This window comes from Periophthalmus magnuspinnatus, chromosome 1 (genome assembly GCF_009829125.3).
Source record: "Periophthalmus magnuspinnatus isolate fPerMag1 chromosome 1, fPerMag1.2.pri, whole genome shotgun sequence".
NCBI lineage: Eukaryota > Metazoa > Chordata > Actinopteri > Gobiiformes > Gobiidae > Periophthalmus > Periophthalmus magnuspinnatus.
Genome location: NC_047126.1, coordinates 2,746,619 through 2,766,033, shown reverse-complemented (window position 1 = coordinate 2,766,033; position 19,415 = coordinate 2,746,619). Strand labels below are relative to the sequence as shown.

Here is a 19,415-nt window from a genome sequence, read left to right as displayed (position 1 = left end):
GTTCCGTTGCGTGTTCTGTTGTTTTAAATATTTATTATGCCTCAAAATTAGCATTAGCGTTAGCATCACGACACAAACATCTCTCTTTTCTCAGGTGAAGTATTCATGTTATTTCTGTCATGTTTGTGTCCACCCGTCCACTTCCTGATCGTGAAATATTTATTCATTTTAGCGTGACTCTACAAAAACCTCAGAGATAAACTTGGACAGGAAGTTGTTGAGCACGGAGCCTTTTACTAAAGTTTTTCATTACTCTGTTTATTTGTTGCAGTTTCTTTTTTGTTTTTGTTTTTACAATATTGTACAATTACGAGTTTACTAGGATTATTTAACATATTGCTCTTAAAAACTTGCTCTTGAGTTTTGTGATGCGCCTAATTTCAAGATTTGTTACTCCCAAAAATCACTTGTCTCTTAACTTTATTTTTTCACAGCTGCATTTATATAAAATACACTGCAATAAATAAATGGCAGAATGCAACACTTAAGTAATTAGTTTGTGTCATTTTAGTTCATAATTCAGCCTTTTACAGCTCAAATCTTCTACAAAGAAAAAGTCCTGACCATCGACATTGACCACCAAAAATAGTTTTTTTTTTGTTTTTTTTGAGAGACTAAAAGCTTCCTCCTTCCTCCCAGGGCAGTGAAGAGGAGGCGGGGGTGTGTCCGGTCATCATGTGCACTCGGGCTGACCCTGACCTCGTCCCTGAGTGCCAGCTGTTCCCCGCGGAGGTGGACGAGCCGGAGGAGAGGGAGTCGGACAGAGACAGCGCCGTGGAGAGCACCCAAGGCTCGGACACCTCAGAGGGACCGGCCCGAGCAGAGGACAAAGAGGACGCACTGGGAGAGCTGTTCTTCCACAGGGACAAGTAAGCGACAAAGATAATAATAGAAACGATCAGGTTCAACGTTTGCCAATTTACCTTTTGGATATTTTATGGCAAAGTATAATGTAATTAATAGGGAAAGCTGGCTCTTATTCCCAATTTGGGCACAGGAGAGTCGACAGGTGGGAACAAAGGGATGTGTCAGGGCCCAGAATTAAACGCTCTTCCTATAAATTTATTTTAGAGTGGGGCCCATGTGAGGTTTCTTGCTCCGAGCCCTCAAATTTCTGTCGACGGGCCTGGCTGGGAGTACGACTTCATCACATTCTGAAAACCACTCATTTTCTCCAGCCTAATGTAGAAATAGCTGTTTTTGAAGGTATGAAACCTGGAATATTTGCTAAAGCAGGAAAAAGACCTGATGATAACAAAATAACAACAAGAACACACTGTGAAATGTTTCAAAAAAGGGCATAAAAATAATAAAGTACAATGATGTTATCAGGAAATCTTGCTCTTACCCTCATCTGGGAGCAGGAGAGACGACAGGGGGGACAAAGTGAATTAGACGGTTTTATGAATTTACATTAGAGCGGGGCCCCGTGTGAGATTTCTTGCCCCGGGCCCCCAGATTTCTGTCGACGGGTCTGTCTGGGAGTACAACTTCATCACATTCTGAATCTAAAAAACACCAGTTGTAATGTAGAAGTAGCTGTTTTAAAGGTACGAAACTTGGAATATTCAGTTTACAAACACTAAAGCCGCAAAAAGACCTGATGATAACAAAATAACAACAAGAACATACAGTGTAATGTTTCAAAAAAGGGTATAAAAATAACAAAATAAAACAATGGATGGAATAAAACGATGTAATCAATTGGGAAATCTTGCTCTTGCCCCCGTCTGGGAGCAGGAGAGACGACAGGGAAGACGAAGAGGTCTTAGGGGCCCAGAATTGGATGCTCTTCCTATTGGTTTATATTAAAGTGGGGCCCAAATAAGATTTCTTGCCCCGGGCCCCCAAATTTCTGTCGATGGGCCTGAAGTAGCTGTTTTGAATGTACAAAACCTAGAATATTGAGTATACAAACACTAAAACAGCAAAAAGACCTGATGATAACAAAATAACAACAAGAACAAACTGTGTAATGTTTCAATAAAGGGCATAAAAATAACAAAACAAAAGTTGTGGTTAATTCACATGTTTGTAATACCTGTATCACCCGCCCCCTGTCACCACCTGTGCTCTTAAAACTGAGCTGTACTAAAATATTAAAAGTGTTGTAAAGAAATAGCTTTATACCACGGTCAGGGAGAAGTACAAGTAGATCCGGCAGCAGTTAAATCACATTTTATATCACTGCCCTGCCATGACATCACCATAGCAGCAGGTTTTTAAAGCACTTAAGCATTTAAAACACTGAAATAAACTGTATTTGGAGACATTTACAGATGATGAACAGACGTTTCAGCTACACAGGTGAGACATTACAGTTTGTAGCCGTGGTAACAGCACATTAAACAACTTGGAGTGGTGCGTTCTACACTTTAAACTTTTATACGTTTTGCTGTTACGTCGAGAGCCTTTTAAATAAAAACAGCTTGTGCATATTAACTCTTCTGTGTTTTCCCTAGGAGGGGTCAGGCCAGCATCTCAGTGACCTCTGACCTCTCCACACGTTCTTCCGCGTCTCTGAACGAGGAGCAGTTCGAGGACTACGGCGAAGGGGAGGAGCCAGACTACGCTCCCAGCAGTCCGTGTCCAGACGACGACGCTCGCACCAACGGATGCTCCGACCTCGGCTCCTCTGTTTCCTCCAGGTGCGTTTTTAATCTTCTTACGTTTTTATGGCTAATAATAAAAAGGCGACTGCAGTGTTTATCCCCCTGAAATGTCACAGTCTAATAAAAAATGCCAGAATTACATTGTGTGCTGTGAACTCCATTGTAGAAGTTCCAAATTGAGTACCTGAGTCATAATACCTCCAGTCCTCGTGAATGGCTGAGTGTAGCGTCGCTTCTGCCCTTAAGGCCACATTAAAATTCATCAAAAGTCTGCGTTTGATGGGATTAGGTTTCCTGGCTGATACACTGGAAGTACTGTTCACTTCTTGCATACAAAGCAGACACGACTCAAGTTGGCTCTGAGATTTAAATTCAAAATGAGGCTCGGATTTTCAAGCCTTGGGCAAAGTTATTCTGGGAAGTAAAGATAAGTCCCAGTCCTCGAACGGTAAAGTCTAAAATGGTTCTCATGTGGGTTTAAATCGAAGCCAGTTCTGTTCAAAATGGCACCGACCCAGCTATTGAATCAAGTGCATTGTGTGTGTGTGTGTGTGTGTTTGCAGTGCGGGCCAAACTCCTCATAAGGTGCGTCAGCATTACACCGGCGAGCTAATGGATGTGTACTGCTCCCAGTGCAGCAAAAAGGTCAACCTCCTGAATGACCTGGAGGCACGGCTGAAAAACCTCAAGGCAAACAGGTGAGCCAGTGTGCGCTTCTGTTCACGAGGGATCAGACATTTGTGCTGTTGTGTAGCTCAGTTCATGTGCAAATTAACTCTAAATGGTTTTAAATCCGACTTATTCTGCAAAATGGACTTGTCAGAGCTTTTAATCATGTTATATTTGTTTCACCATTTACTCACCTGAAGTTTTTGGAGTGTTTGGTGCATGTTTGAATAATCTTTACCATCATTTTCGGACTATAAACTGCTACTTTTTCCCTACGCTTTGAGCCGTGCGGACTATACAACAGTGCAGATTATTTATAGATTTTGTGATTTATAGATGTTGGTGCTTTTTTATTTTCTAAACCTGCAGACATGTTCATCCCGTGTTTGTTGTTGTTGGCGATTTACAGGCACCGTTTGAAAAAAAGCACGTCTTCAATTAAAACTCAAAAACCCTCCGTGTACCGTCTTTCTGTGTAATTATTTCACTTTACAACTTAAAAACCTGCTGCTTATGTTCAGGTGCAGCTTGTATATATACAGAATTTCTTTTCTTTTCAAATGTAGCTGGTGCGGTTTATATTCAGGCGCGCTCAATAGTCCAAAATGTACGGTAACGGCTTATTTTCAAGACGCCATTTTGCCAATCACTGCTTTCTATAATTTTATTTTCTTAATCTGTGATGCACGTAGGATTCTGCAGCGTCACGTCGTCATTTAAGTACACATTTTTTTACTTGCAGCTTATTAGTGTGATGTGCAACGCTACTCACACGGGGAACCCCAGTTTTCTAGAGAAGTCAGAGGGCTTGTTTCTTTTATTAAGTCGTTTTAGATGAATATTTCGATTTAAAATGTGCAAATTATAACATACTGATTCACTGGTGTCACAGATTATGACTACACAGCAGACACAAGCACAGTACGTCTTTAATGTGTTACTTTGACGGTTGATCAGCTGTGCCGCCGCTGTTTATAAATAAATGTGTTATTATTCAGACATCTTTCAAATGCATGTAATTATTTGTTATTATAGTATTTGCCTAAGAGAATTACAGTAAAAACGCAAATGGATTCAGAATAAAAATGTTCCTTTATTTAAATCAGTGATCACCTCTATCAGAAAATGCATAATTATGATCATTATAATTGTTTTTTTTTCAATTTATTTGTCTTTTTTTCTACGGAACAACACAAACAAAACACATAACTGCATTTAAAACATTAAAACAGTAGCAGGTGTGATTATAAATGTTGTAGTTTGTCCAGCATTGATTGATTATTAACTATGATCATTAAAATAAACCTTCACTCCGAGTAGTGACACAGTGTGAGACGCGCACACAATCACTAATGCTGCGTTATATAAGGCCGTCAGTGCGGTGCTTAGCTCATCAACTATTGTTATAAGAAGCTCCATTCTATTCTTAGGGACATAATCCACACTGGCCAATCAGATCTGAGCAGTTTACCTACAAAAGTACCTCACTCGGCCGTATTCTTATCCCGTCAGATTCAGTTTGAGACGTGTCAGCAGAAGTTTTGCGAGGCCAACCCAAAATCAGTCGTCTATATCTGCATCAGGGTTCAAAACAAAAGTGAATGCACCAGTTTGAGTGGATGAAAAGTACCTCGCGATTACTTACTTAACGCTGACCACCTACTTTCACTTGACCTACTTTACTACACTTTAGTTTTATGCAAAGTTAAAGGTCCTGTATTACACAACACTGACTCTTATGCTGCTACTGCCTCAAAAACAGACCTGGAGTTGTGTTTTGTTTCATTCACACACGTTTGAGTGACGCTTTATTATTCGTCTGTAACATCTCCAAAGCTCAGAATGCGTCGTTCCACCTTGTGATGTCACGAAGTGGTAGTTTTCAAGTTAACATCTACTTTTTTTTAGCTTCAGTTCAGTAGAGCGTCACAATTCTAGAGCTGAAATGATCCAAATGATTCCAGTGAAGGTGTTTGGAGATTAAAAACACAGTGGAGCACTTCCTGTATCACCACATGATGACATCACAAGGTGGAACAGAGTGTTTTGACAGAGCGAGAGGAAGAACTCGGCCTAATTATGCAGCGTTTGTGTGTTAAACTTGTGTGAATGAAACAAAAAAACACAACTCCAGGTCTGTTTGTGACGAGGAAACATCATAATAACATCAGAGAATAGTGTAATCTCTGACCTTTAATGCAAGTTTCTATTATTAAATAACTATAATGTCTTTGTTTGTTTCACCGTAGGAGCTTTTGTTCATTTATTGATTTTAGAGCTGAGCAAAGTCGCCCGTGTCTTATTGAACTCACCTCTCGACTCTTGAGGCCGCCGCCGCTGCTGACTTGACTCAAAGATTCTCCCGCACAGTTACATTTGTTCATTTATTTATGCTTTTGTTACTCAAATATGAAATCTCTGCGTTCATACCCGACTCTGCACTAAGCCTTTCACGATAACAGTTTGAAGCACGATACGTCGCTACAGAGAAATAACACGATAAACAATCAATTTCATTAAAAAAACTCGAGGGGACTGGGCTTTTGACTGTGAAATACTTTCCTCTGAGTATTAGAACAGACAAATCTTTACATTTTTGTATTTTTTTTGTATTGTATTTGTATTTCTGTGGTTCGATCCTGTTTTTCTGTGTTTTGTTTTATAAGATTGCACTTTATGTCGTCTTTGTACAGCACTTTGAGCAGCTGTGGGTGTTTTAAAATGTGCTTTATAAATACATTTGACTTAAGCCACTGACACAATAATAACAATAATGAAGGATAATCCAAGTAAACAATTTTTTAACAGACCTGAGCTGCAACATATTTTCCACACTATATTTTGCTCTGGAGTATAAGTCGCACCAGCCAAAAAATAATGTATAATAATGAAGGAAAAAACATATATAAGTCGCACTGGACGATGAGTCGCATTTTTGGGGAAATTTATTTTACAAAATCCAAAACCAAGAGCAGACATTTTATCTTTAAAGTCAAGTTCTAATAATAATAATAAAATGTGGAACAACAGAATATCAGTACATCACGCTAACGCTAACGTAACACATTTATATTTATTCAGCTGAAGCACAGACAGAACTGAACACGTGTCTGATTAACTGTTAATATCTTACGTTAACAAACCAGATAAATAAAGCAGAAAAAACAAGCAACAAGTTTACTCTGGTAGATACTGGTGCACAAGTGAGGTCGTCAGTGTCACGATAACGAAGAAGTGAAATTATATATTTGAATAATTTCACATATAAGTCACATCTGAGTATTAGTCGCCCCCCCGGACAAACTATGAAAAAAGTGCAACTTACAGTCCGGAAAATATAGTACAAACTACAAACAAAACTACAAACAAGTACTGAGCACAACAGAACAAATTGAATTAATATGTCTTCTCTTCTTCTCTTCTTGCCTTTGTGATTACATTTTTAAATCGTAAATAGACTTATGGACACTCTATATCTGTTTACATTTTACTAATTGTCTTTTTTGTTCTTTTTTTTTTCCAGTCCCAGCCGGAAAATCTCCAGCACGGCTTTTGGAAGGTATTTTATATTTTATATTTTATATTCTGACAGTGTTTCCTCCCTGAAGTCGCTGTACCTCCAAACTCCAAACTAACAAGGTCATTTTGTACTTTGTGAGTCATTTTTAAGCTGGTCTTATTTGTGCTTTCTGTTGACACACACACATATACACACACACGCACACCCCCACACACACCCCGACACACACACACACACACACACACACAGACGATTCACGCTCTGTTATCAGCTTCAACATGGAGTTAATTAGTAACTGGATACTCGGTGAAAATAAACAGGCAGAGGGCAAGTGAACAAACCGGTCGTAGATTAAAGTGGAGAGATAATGGAAATAATCTCCCCTTTAAAGTGAAGAGTGTCTGATGTGATCAGTGCAAAATGTCCCATGTCCAGAGCGAGACACTGAGAGACGGAGTAAAAACGCCCATCAGACCTGATCTATGTGTCCAATATAAACTAAAGCCCCCGTCCCTCTCTCCTCTCCTCCTCCCTCCTCTCCTCCTCCTCTCCTCCTCCCTCCTCTCCTCCTCCCTCCTCTCATCCTCCTCTCCTCCTCCCTCCTCTCGTTCTCCCTCCTCTCCTCCTCCGTCCTCTCGTCCTCCGTCCTCTCATCCTCCCTCCTCTCCCCCTCCCTCCTCTCTTCCTCCCTCCTCTCCTCCTCCCTCCTCTCTTCCTCCCTCCTCTCCTCCTCCCTCCTCTCTTCCTCCCTCCTCTCCTCCTCCCTCCTCTCGTCCCTCCCTCCTCTCCCCCTCCCTCCTCTCTTCCTCCCTCCTCTCCCCCTCCCTCCTCTCATCCTCCCTCCTCTCCCCCTCCCTCCTCTCCCCCTCCCTCCTCTCTTCCTCCCTCCTCTCCCCCTCCCTCCTCTCTTCCTCCCTCCTCTCCTCCTCCCTCCTCCCCTCCTCTCCTCCTCCCTCCTCTCTTCCTCCCTCCTCTCCTCCTCCCTCCTCTCATCCCCCCCTCCTCTCCCTCCTCTCCTCCTCTCCTCCTCTCCCCCTCCCTCCTCTCTTCCTCCCTCCTCTCCTCCTCTCCTCCTCTCCCCCTCCCTCCTCTCCTCCTCTCCCCCTCCCTCCTCTCCTCCTCTCCCCCTCCCTCCTCTCCCCCTCCCTCCTCTCCTCCTCTCGTCCTCCCTCCTCTCGTCCTCCCTCCTCTCCTCTCGTCCCTCCCTCCTCTCCTCCTCCCTCCTCTCCCCCTCCCTCCTCTCCCCCTCCCTCCTCTCCTCCTCTCCTCCTCTCCTCCTCCCTCCTCTCCTCCTCCCTCCTCTCATCCCCCCCTCCTCTCCCTCCTCTCCTCCTCTCCTCCTCTCCCCCTCCCTCCTCTCCTCCACTGTCCTCTGTGTCTGCTTTCATTACTTCTTCTTCTTATTGTTCGTATCTGTCCTTGTGTTCTTTCCCTTTGTTTCCTGTTCTCTCTCTCTCCGGTCACATGGAACTGAGCCATGATTTTAACGGATTGGAAGTGACAGCGGGTTATTCACTTTTATCTGTATATTTGGGGTTTTTATGTGGAGCTCTTGGGTCAGGCTTAAAGGGCCCGTGTTAAACTGTTTTCTGAGCTGTTTTAATGTCGTTTCCTCGTCACAAACAGACCTGGAGTTGTGTTTTGTTTCATTTACACATGTTTAAGACACAAACTCTGCATATTTAGGCTGAGTTTTTCCTCTCAAACTCCGCTCCAGGTCTGTTTTTGACGAGGAAACAACATTATAACACGACTTAAATCTCACAGGAGTCCTTTTTTGTGTTAAGTTGTTGAACTCTTTTTCAACTTTCTCACAATCACGGCTAAAACTGAACTATTACAACTCCGATCTAAGCTTTTCCTGTGTGTTTTTCATCAGACAACTGCTCCACAACAGCAACTTGAGCAGCAGCAATGGGAGCACGGAGGATCTGTTCAGAGACAGCATCGACTCCTGTGACATCGACATTAATGAAAAGGTGTGTGTTAAATGTCTGTTATTACTTTACATTTCTAAAGATCTCTCTATAAATATATTGTAATGATGTGTTTTCTTGCGTTTAGTTCAGAGTTTACACCTTTTGTTCTCGTTGACGTGTTGTTTATGTGATTGTTTTTAATCTGTGACACTTGGTTGCTACGACGACAAGTTGACATAAAGGTTCTATCCGTTAGTTTCTGGTCTGTTTTGAAGACTGGCGCTAGTGAGTCGAGACTGCCGTTGTTTTGCGCTTATTTTGGCGTGAGTTACGGCCGTAGACTGTGTAAAGAAGTGGACTGAGTAAGTGTAACGTCACCCACAGCGTTCAGCTCCAAATGAAGCTCGTTGAGGCTAGAGCAGTTATCAATCCTGTTGCTAACGCTAGCGGGATCGACCTCGAAAGAAGAACGCTCATTGGTTATTAATGTTCATATCTTGATCTACGGAGAAAATGGCAAAATAAAAACAGCAGGATCCTGGTAATACGAAGATTTTAAGATCAAAATTTCAATGTAAAGTGAATCGGAGCCAGAATCGATGGAGCCGATTCCTACTTGGAGAGCTATGTCTATTTATCTCTTGTGATCAGCAAAGAAACAACTAGAACGCTACAGGATATTTTAAGAGGGGTTTTGGTGGCCATCTTTCACATTCCATCGTATAAAGGATCTTATTCTGTGTTTTTTAGTAAGTGAAAATAAATAAAACTTAACTATTTCTCTCCACATGCAGGTCAGCTTCCTCGAGAAGAAAGTGGCAGAGCTGGAGAGCGAGATCATTATTAACGGCGACCTCAAATCGAGGCTAAAACAGGAGAACACTCAGCTCGTGCACAGGTACCAGCAATCAGACTATTACTGTTTATATTACGCGGAAAGAAGTGCTTAATCATGAAAACCACCAGAGTGAACGAGCTGGAGGAGCAGCTGAAGGACCAAGAAACAAAAGCAGAACACAACCTGGAGCAGCAGCTGAGGCGACACCGAGAGTCTTACAGCAAAATGGAGAGGGACAAGAGCACGCAGATAGAGCTACAGAGCAACAGGTGAACATGCCCTCACGACATTTAAAGAAGACATTTTGTGTTTTTATTACACTCAAACACGCATCAATGAATCTAAAAATGACTCCAAGGCTGTGTCCGAACGTCTACACTATTTCCTACGGGGGGTGATATTTAGAGCTCACGCCATTTTTAGTGTTTGGTGAAGAAGTTGCACTCAAGATTTGATAGATAGAAGCGCTGGTTTATCTCACTGTTGATGCCTGAACTCTTAAATAACCATTACTGTGCAAAATTGCTAGCTAACTGTTAAAAGAGCGAGAATTTCCACATCTCAGAGCATTTTTTCCCATTTACATGAGATCCATCTTGACAAAAACCTGTATGATTATTATTATTCCCTAAATACTTCTGTGCCAGTCCAATCTGATCATTATTTATGACACAAATTGAGTTTTATCAGACTTTAGACTTTTTTTTTTTTAGACTTTTTTTCACCCGGAAGCCAGGGTCATGTGACCTGAAAGTAGTGCACTGTGTCCAAATCGATCTGTGAATGAGGCTCTGAAGAGTCTGTGCAGTGACTGAGGGTTTAGGGACATTCGGACACAGCCTTGATGATAAATAGTGTGTTTACTTATTGTTTGTACTTTTAAATGAAGATCGTATGAAGGCCCTTTTATAAAGACTGGTGATGTTTTCAGGGTGAGGCAGTTGGAGGAGGAAAACAGTGAAATGTCTCTAAATCTGTCCAGGCTCAAATCCCAGACTGAAAAACTGGACGAGGTTCGTTTTGTTTAAGAAGAGTCACCATTTCTGTGTTGGATATGAACATTTACATAAAATGTAACATACAGAATAATGTATAATTTATATTTGTAGGAGAAACAAAGAATGACAGACAAGTTGGAGGACACCAGTCTGCGGCTCAGAGACGAGATGGATCTGTATAAAAAAATGATGGACAAACTGCGACAGAACAGACAGCAGTTTCAGAAGGAGAAGGACGCCATGCAAGAGGTGAGTCTCAGCACATCATCCTGGAGCTGTAGAGCTGCTCTCTGGGATTACATAACACTTGTTGTTTTGTGCTTTGTCGTATGAAGCTGATCGAGGATCTTCGGCGAGAGCTGGAGCATCTGCAGCTCTTTAAACTCGAGGCGGAGCGGCCGGGCCGCGGCCGCAGCTCGTCGTCAAGTCTGTCGGACGTCAGCAGCAGGAGCAGAGAGGTGGAGCTAGAGCATGAGGTCAAGAGGCTCAAACAGGTACAGACTCAGCACTGAGCAAGAGACAAATGGAAAATGTTACACTCTAGGGTTCTATATAATAAACACAATCTATCCACCTCAAACAAACATGATGAACTTCTTCAGACTGAAACATAAACCAACAGGATGCCCTTAGAACCCATAAAACACAATCACACTACAAATGCTCTAAACTAAAGACATGTCTATTATATGTTTAGCCATTTGTGTCCCAGGACCCTGAATCACAACAACTGGTGCTTTCTGGAGCTTGGCTCCTCACCAGTCGAATGGTAAACTTTGTTTGTAACATCCCATTTAACTACTAATCTTCACAAAGTAGGATTAAAGTGCTCAAAGTCCAGGTCTGTTCATTAATGATACGTGATAGAAAAATAGAAAAAATGACCTCTTGCCAGCACTGCAGTAAAATGTTAACACACAGCTTTGATAACCTGCAGCTGAGCTGTTTTTATAACACACATAACCTCTGTCCTGTAGCTGCTGCCCACATAGAGCTGCACTGTGGCTAATCCTGTGTCACACTGTGTGTATGGACAGACTGAGGCTTCACTAGTTCACAACTACGCATCTCTTTAACTCTCACTGTGAAATTATATTTTATCAGCCAACCAACTTTTTAATTTTTTTATTTTAGGAAAACCAGAAGTTAAAAGAGCAGAATGAGGACTTAAATGGTCAGATCCTCAGTCTGAGTCTTCATGAAGCCAAGAACCTGTTTGCCACACAGACGAAGGCTCAGTCTCTGGCTGCTGAGATAGACAACGCCTCCAGGGACCAGGTACGATTTCAGAATAGAGTCATAACGCAGCTCTGCAGACTGATAATGGCTTTTGCAACAATTGTAAATGTAAAATAAAAACATACACAAGTCATTTCTCAATAAACTCTGTCTACAGCTTATGGAGGCTCTGAAAGAGCAGGAGGAGATCAACATACGACTGCGACAATACATGGACAAAATCATTCTTTCTATTTTGGACCACAATCCCTCCATCCTGGAGATAAAGCAGTGACAAAGCTCTTCCGGACAGTGATGGCTGCTCCAATGAAACGACTTGGCTGATGGAACACTTGACCAAAGCTTTGGAAGTGGAGCACAGACTGTAATGGATGAACATCTCCCCCTGCTGTTCATGGGGTAAAATGCACTTGACCTGAACAGAAATGAATCGGGGTTTTTTCTTTTTCTGAAGTACGAATCGGCAATTAATTCCAGACTGCTGCTGCTGCAAACTCGGGCCTCTAGTGGTTTGGTGATCTTCTATAGTGAAAAATATGCTACTGATTTTACAGGTCTTGGATGAAGGTCGTTACACTGCACTGACCCACAGGAAAACTGGAGCCACACACTGTTTATGTACAAAACTGGATCACACTGTTTATTACAATACTGGATCAGACTGTTTATGTACAATACTGGATCTTCAGCATAGACGTTGTGACTGGGCTTTTACGCGTCTCTCTAACAGGCATGAAGGCAGTTCCTACTGTTCCAGATCTGTAAAGTTTGTTTTAACTTTTATGTTGCTTTTTGAACGCATTGGAAAGAACACAGGAGTAAAAGGTACTGACTTTGAAGTAAGCAGGTCTGATAAGGTGAACGATAAGCGAAAGTAAAGGTGTAATTGATAAAACACGTCTTCCAGAAAAGGAGAGGTCAATGAGTTCACTGAGGATTTTGTAAGTGTTTTTTTTAAGTTGGTAACGAGGGATGTTTCATGCATGAAGCTGCAATAAGGAGTGTCTCAAATGTACAGTGTGTGTGATCATAGACTGTGTGAAGTTTATATACAGTCTATGTGTCTGATGTGCCTGACAGAGACACACCGGGACGATAGATGCACTAATGTTGCACTGATATGGACAACCTGAATGTTCACGGTGTTTTGAAGTGTGTAACGAGTGCGACTGGAAGACACTTTAACACGGTTTACTCTCTGGTTCATCTCTCATAACTTTTGGTACATATATGGACTTGTTGTTAACTGAAAGTCACTATGGGGAGGCTTATATACTTGTACATAAGTATACAAGCAATATAAGTATATAAGCAAGGATAAAAAATGAACAAATTACACAATATTTAACTGGTGTAGTTGCCAAAAAGGCTTCTTGTGGGTGAATGGACTCAACAGTAATGGCTCGCTCCGGTTCTGGAAGTAATTTTTCCGTTCATTTTTTCCGTAGACATTTCAAAAAATTCAAATATTCAAGAGTTCAAAGGCATCGCGGAGGTTAACCAGCTACACGTTTATCCATAAAGTGGTTATTTTAAGTTCAAAAAGCAAATTTAAAACACAAAATTTGGCAAAATCCTCTAATAACTCAGCGTTTAATATAAAGGTTAAGAAACAGATTTGAAAGAAAATTATTGGTCTTGTGATCATTCGTTACCGCAGAGCTTATTAACCCTGAGAAAGCTTTGAAACTTTTAAATTAAACTTACAAAAATGGAAAGTCTATGGGGAAAAATGAATGAGAAATTGTACTTTACTGGAACTGGGGGGCAGGCGGTCACAGTTGAGCTTTGTTTGACAGAATATATAATGTACTATGTTACAAAAATATGGTTTGAATATTTCAATCTGTTGCATTGTTAAAAAAGAAAAAGAAACAACAACACAAAAAAAAAAATCCAAACTTGAGTTTTGCTTCCTTGCACAAAAACCTGAATTTGCATGCATCACCTGTCTGTCTGTGCCTTTGGACGTCCTTCACATAAACAGACCCACTGTTTACATTTTTTGAAGAAGCATTTAAAGTTTGTCACATTGACTCGACTTGTAAATGTTGTAATTACTCTTAATGATGGTTTGTATAAATGTGCCACTCCACCCATTTATATGAAAACTTTTGTATGGTTTTATTATGCATACAACATGTAATTACTAAATCTAATAAAAAATGACAGTCCACGTTAATTAGTAAACCTGAATGAAGTTTCCTTATTGCGGATTTAAACATATGTCTACTTCATAATCACGTTCTTCAGTCATGTCCTCGTGCCTCAGTTTCCTCTGCTAAAATCTGTCTTTGTCACCAATAGAAGTGTGAATAAATACGTGTATAATTGCATTCTGTGGTGATACAATTAAGATTTAGTGCAGAAATTAGTGACCAGATTTTCAAAACTGGCTCGCACGCAGGTTGGGATGATTGGTATAAATAAGTGAATAAATAATAAATTAATAAAAGAATGAATGAATAAAAAAATAAATAAACAAGAAAAAAGAGCCTGTAACATTGTCCATTCTTGATTTACTTGTGGGTTAGTATACAATCTGAGGGTCTTTTTCGCCTTATGATCATTTTCAAGATCAGTTTTCTGTATTTTAGCCAAACAATGACAATATATCCCCCTCTTTACTATTGGAAGTGATCAAAATAGTGATACCTGGGACATTTCTTGTATAAAACTGGGATAAATCACTGTGTTTGGATAAATCCACTGGGACAAAGGACACAGGGCTCAAAACTGGGCCTGTCCCGGGTCAGTGGGGACAGTCTGATCGCTCTGGGACAGTCTGATCGCTCTGGGACAGCACACATCTGTCTGAGGTGATGGTGGAGTGTGCGCCTCCTGCTGTCCTGGACCACACTGCGGGGCGCGGGCACACCACACCGGGTAAGAAACCGTGTAAAAACAAACATGACGCACACAAATCATTCAACTACGATAAATGCGACAGTTTGATGCTTGAAGTTAACAAATATAACGCAAGATAAGTTACTGGATAGCTGTCAATCAAGAAATCACAGATCACAGCTGGCTAAATGGGGACCCGTTAGCTTGTTAGCTTGTTTTGCTAACTAGCCTCACACTGAACCCAGAGCAGGCTATCACTTTAGCTAGCACGTAGATAAAAATATTAAATATAAAATGAATTAAGAAAAGACTACCCGATTGTTTTTAAATATAGAATGCTTCCGTTTATGGTATAATTTGAATATTCCCTAATAGGGGACCCGTTAGCTTGTTATGCTAACTAGCCTCAAACCATCAGTTTAGCTAACAAATAGGTAAAAGCGTAAAATATTAAATTAAATAAAATGAAAAATATTAAAAATCAAATGAATTAAGGTTAAAACTACCCGATTGTTTTTAAATGCAAAATACTTCAGTTTGAGGTATAGTTTTAATATTTAATATGCCTCAAGATTAGCATTAGCGTTAGCATTGAGGCACAAACATGTCTCTTTCTAAACACAGAAGAGTCCTCCGGTGAAGTAATTATTTTATTAGTGATCTTTAAATATTTATTCATTTTAAGGTGGCTGTAAAAACCTCAGAGAGATAAATTGGACCGGAAGTGGTGCCTCTGTGAGGTTGGAGGGCGCTGGTGTGAATTTGTCATAATAGAGGTTATGCATTGAAGTAATTTTATTCAAAAATGCCCCTCAACATTCAGTTTAACGTGCAAAATGTGTTTCTTTACTTTTATTTGGCCCAATTGAGTTTCTTTGTTGTTGCTGTGACTGTGTAGAGATTAGCTAGCTTGTTAGCTAACGTTAAGAGGAGATACAGGACACTAACATCTAACCACAACAATGAATCTCTTCAACACACAGACTCATAAACACTTTATTTAAGAAGAGAAAGGTTCAGTTCATCTGTGTCTGATCCAAAGTTTGTATCAGTGATGTTTGTGAGTGTAGCCTACAGTGTCCCTGTGGTTTAGCTAACGGTTAACTGTTTTTCTACTACTGTTTACTTGATTTTCTTGTTTTAGAGTCAAACTGCTCATATGGCATAGTTGTAGACTTTTATATTTGTTATTAAACTACAGCAGCTCTTTCACATTGTAGACCTATTTGAGGTTTTACAGAAGAAAATCATTACTCTCCATTGACACTCTTTGATACTCATGCAGCAGATGTCCTCAGTATTCCCTGGGGGTGTGATGCTAACTCTAGACACTGCTCTGTCTGAAGCTTTGTTGCTCAAATCAGACTTTAATCTGAGCTTTATTTTAACACAATCAGACCATAGAAGAACTGACATAGCTGGAACTACAACAGGTGAGCTGATTTTTACTGTTAAACAAGTCTCTCACATAAAATTACACGCTAGCTAGCATTAGCCAACAGTTTTTCAGTTAGTCACTCTCATGTTTTGTTGAAAATCAAACTCCTTAACAGGGCCATGAACTTTCTTATTGTTCACAGTCTCCTGAAAATCTGTTGTTTAAATCCATTTTGTTTGTTTTTTTTTCTTGAGTTTTCAGGCAATCTTAATCTGTCTGGCTGTGTTTGCTAATGTGCGCATTGTGTCTCCATTGTAACTCCTGAACATTCCACCATAGATATACATGTAGAATACCCCCAGGGTGAGTGTTGTGACATCATCTGCATGACCTCTATACAAAAACAAAATGTCCTGAATCCTAACTGTGCAACCTGCTTTCCAGAGTGAAGATGCCTGTATCTGAATTAACCTGTAAAAGAAGACGACCACATCGCCGCAGCTACAGATTCAATGGTGCGCGCCAAGGTCAAGTCCAGGACGCAGACTCGGTCAATGGTACCACGCACTATGATAAAACCGCTTGTGTGTGTGGCCCGAGAACTATGGATCCTGCTCACACTGCTACACACAATGGTACAAAGCCAAGAAACATGAAGAATGGCTTAAGGAGCAAGAGCCGTGAGACGCCCTTTGTGTCCAGAGAGGAAAACAAGAGGACTCCTGTTTATTCTGGTGTGAAACAACCTGAATGTAATGGTAGTGTGTTAGTAAATGGATCCAGAAGTCTGAGAAGAGGGACACTTTGTACTACATCTGCCCAGGAGCCAACTACACTTTATGAATCGACAGCAACCAAGACCCAAAGAAAAAAGAAGAAGCCATGGCATAATAAAAGGTACTGTCTCTGTTATTCATTGATATCGATGAATAAAGTCGTATGAAATCATATAAATTTAACTAAACAGTAACATTTTTGCAGAAAGAATCCTGTTGCACGTGTTGAAAATAGTATACCCGAACTCATAGAAGACTGGGAAGGTGAAATCCAAGAGGTCAAAATCAGTAACTGGGAAGAGATGTGTTTTGGGACGGAACCATATGGTAAACACACACACACACACACACATCCCACAAACTTTCATGTCATTAGGACACTGCGGGTATTCCATGAAGCAGGCTTGTCAAATCCTCAGTTCCTTTCAATCAAAGTGACTAATCAGAGTTGGCGCCGAGTTGTGTAAGAAACAAGCACCTGGGCACAAACCTGGTTGACTGGGAGAGGAGGGCGGAGTTGCGTCTTTTCCTTTTATTCCTCGGATCAGAACGTAAAACTTCCATGTCTCAAATCAAACTATTGTCTGTGTGCGCTCTGGCTCCTCTCTTGTTTAGTCAGAGCAGAGCAGGCCTGAAGTAGCTTTGGTTAGACCCAGGTTTATCTCTTTCATGGAACGACTTGAGGCTTAAGCTGGAGATGGGCCTAGTTTCAGCTCAGACTTTCAGGATGAGCCTCGACTTGTTAAGCACCTTTGATGGAATACTCCCATTATCTCCAGAACATGGAAAAATCTCGGCATTGGTGTGTTTCAAGTCGGCTGGACTATTTGACAGATTTTTCAGTCACCAGGCAGATATATAAAAAACCAAAATGCTGCCGCCAGACTTGTCCCTATATCATAATGTTTCAGAATGTATTTTTTGAAGAAAAGCAACATACAATGGTACATATTAATGAACATATGAAGCACATGTAGATTTCCATGTGTTGGTTCTATTTACGATCACACAGTTTGTTTTATGGATAACAGACTCCAGCTGAAAATGAGACATTAAATCTCAAGAGGCTATAAATAAAGAGTTAACATAACACAAAACACAACCATAGTATCACTAAACACAGCACTGTGCAGGGGCAGGAGCAGGGGCAGGAGCAGGGGCAGGAGCAGGGGCAGGAGCAAGAGTAGTGCAGGAGTAGTGTGGGGGAGTAGGAGCAGTGCAGGGGCAGAAGTAGGAGTAGAACAGGAGCAGAAGTAGGAGTAGTGCAGGAGTAGTGAAGGGCAAGAGCAGGGGAGTAGGAGTAGTGCGGGGGCAGGAGCAGGGATAGGAGCAGGGGTAGCAGGAATAGCATAAGTAGTGCAGGAGCAGTGCAGGGAAGTAGGAGTAGTGCAGGGGCAGAAGTAGGAGTAGTGCGGGGGCAAGAGCAGGGGAGTAGGAGCAGTGCGGGGGCAGAAGTAGGAGTAGAGCAGAAGTAGGAGTAGTGCGGGGGCAGGAGCAGGGGCCAGAGCAGGGATAGGAGCAGGGGTAGTAGGAATAGTATAGGAGTAGTGCAGGAGCAGAAGTGGGCGTACGAGCGGGGGTGGTAGGAGCAGTGCAGGAGTAGGAGCTGGGCAGGAGCGTACTTCACTTGTGTCCATGTTTTTCAGTTCTTTTTTTCATTTTAACTCAAGCTCTGACATGAACAGACCTTGAATAATATTTCCTCTGATTATTTTTTTTCTAGGTCCAGAGGATGTGCTTCACTTCAGTCTACGTGACCTGAGCTTGGGAAAAAACAGCTCCTCTTTGTGGCAACTGATCAGCAACAAGTACCTCCCAGCCACGCACCACCGGCCGCCCATAGACTGGTTCAGGTACAAACGCTGCACTGAACCGGGCCAGTTCTCTGATGCAGAAGACTGATATCTGACTCATATCTATTTACAAATTTAGTGACCTTCTTATGGATTCTCAGTTTGGTTTCTTATCAATTGTGTAGATACTAGATTTTGCTAAAGGTCAAAGTAGTATGTTGTTATTAGATCGTTTTTATCACAGGTTTTATTATTATTTATATTTCCTGTATAAACTCGCATTATAATTCAACTCTGATTTCAGTTCTAGTTGCTTTGCTCTTTGTTACTACTGTTTAGGATTACACACTTCTTGTTAGACTAGTATTTCAGAAGTAGTTTTATCCAAGAGTTATTTTAATTTGACAATCACCGAACCACCGTCGTAAACAAAACGCTGCACTATTGTTTGAATCAAGAGCTAAAATCGTAACTTTCCTGTTTACAAACTCTTTCATTTCTGCATCTACAATAAATCAATTTTCTTCCCATCTCAAAACCGTGAAGTCGTGACGATGCCTGAGCTCATAATTGGTTGTATTTACAGCTTTCCGTCACTAGATGGCGCAGTCGGCGTAACGTTGTGATCTTTCCGTCCTGTTCACACACTTATGGGAGTTCACTGGGTTCACTACCAAGGACTTGAGAGACATACGAGTTCACTGTTTGATTGTAAATGCATTGGCTGTAGCCTGCTCTCGTCATCTGCGTTTACTACAACACTCAGGTCCGCAGTGTCCGTGAAGGCAGCGGGCTTAATACTTTGTACAGAAATGCACTTGGGTTT

The 19,415-nt window shown here is 41.2% G+C and overlaps 1 protein-coding gene and 1 long non-coding RNA gene across 3 annotated transcripts in view; both read left to right on the top strand.

Annotated features, from left to right (window-relative positions):
• Positions 1-14,159, top strand: part of rab11fip4b (RAB11 family interacting protein 4 (class II) b) — a 31,057-nt gene extending 16,898 nt beyond the window's left edge. Inside the window, exons 2-13 of one of the 2 annotated variants that reach the window (XM_055223382.1) lie at positions 645-869; positions 2,463-2,648; positions 3,176-3,310; positions 6,805-6,840; positions 8,681-8,780; positions 9,515-9,618; positions 9,687-9,827; positions 10,490-10,571; positions 10,668-10,805; positions 10,892-11,050; positions 11,691-11,834; positions 11,953-14,159. In XM_055223382.1, coding sequence (XP_055079357.1) covers positions 676-869; positions 2,463-2,648; positions 3,176-3,310; positions 6,805-6,840; positions 8,681-8,780; positions 9,515-9,618; positions 9,687-9,827; positions 10,490-10,571; positions 10,668-10,805; positions 10,892-11,050; positions 11,691-11,834; positions 11,953-12,069 — 1,536 coding nt within the window. In that variant the 5' untranslated portion in view covers positions 645-675 and the 3' untranslated portion in view covers positions 12,070-14,159. Of the gene's footprint in view, positions 1-639; positions 870-2,462; positions 2,649-3,175; positions 3,311-6,804; positions 6,841-8,680; positions 8,781-9,514; positions 9,619-9,686; positions 9,828-10,489; positions 10,572-10,667; positions 10,806-10,891; positions 11,051-11,690; positions 11,835-11,952 lie in introns of both variants that reach the window. The other variant, XM_033967851.2, reaches the window with a different exon arrangement.
• Positions 14,160-17,010: 2,851 nt separating this feature from the next.
• LOC129456434 (uncharacterized) lies at positions 17,011-19,127 on the top strand. The gene is made up of 2 exons (XR_008648764.1): positions 17,011-17,123; positions 18,520-19,127. It is a non-coding gene; the product is annotated as an uncharacterized LOC129456434 (long non-coding RNA).
• The last annotated feature ends 288 nt before the right edge of the window (positions 19,128-19,415 follow it).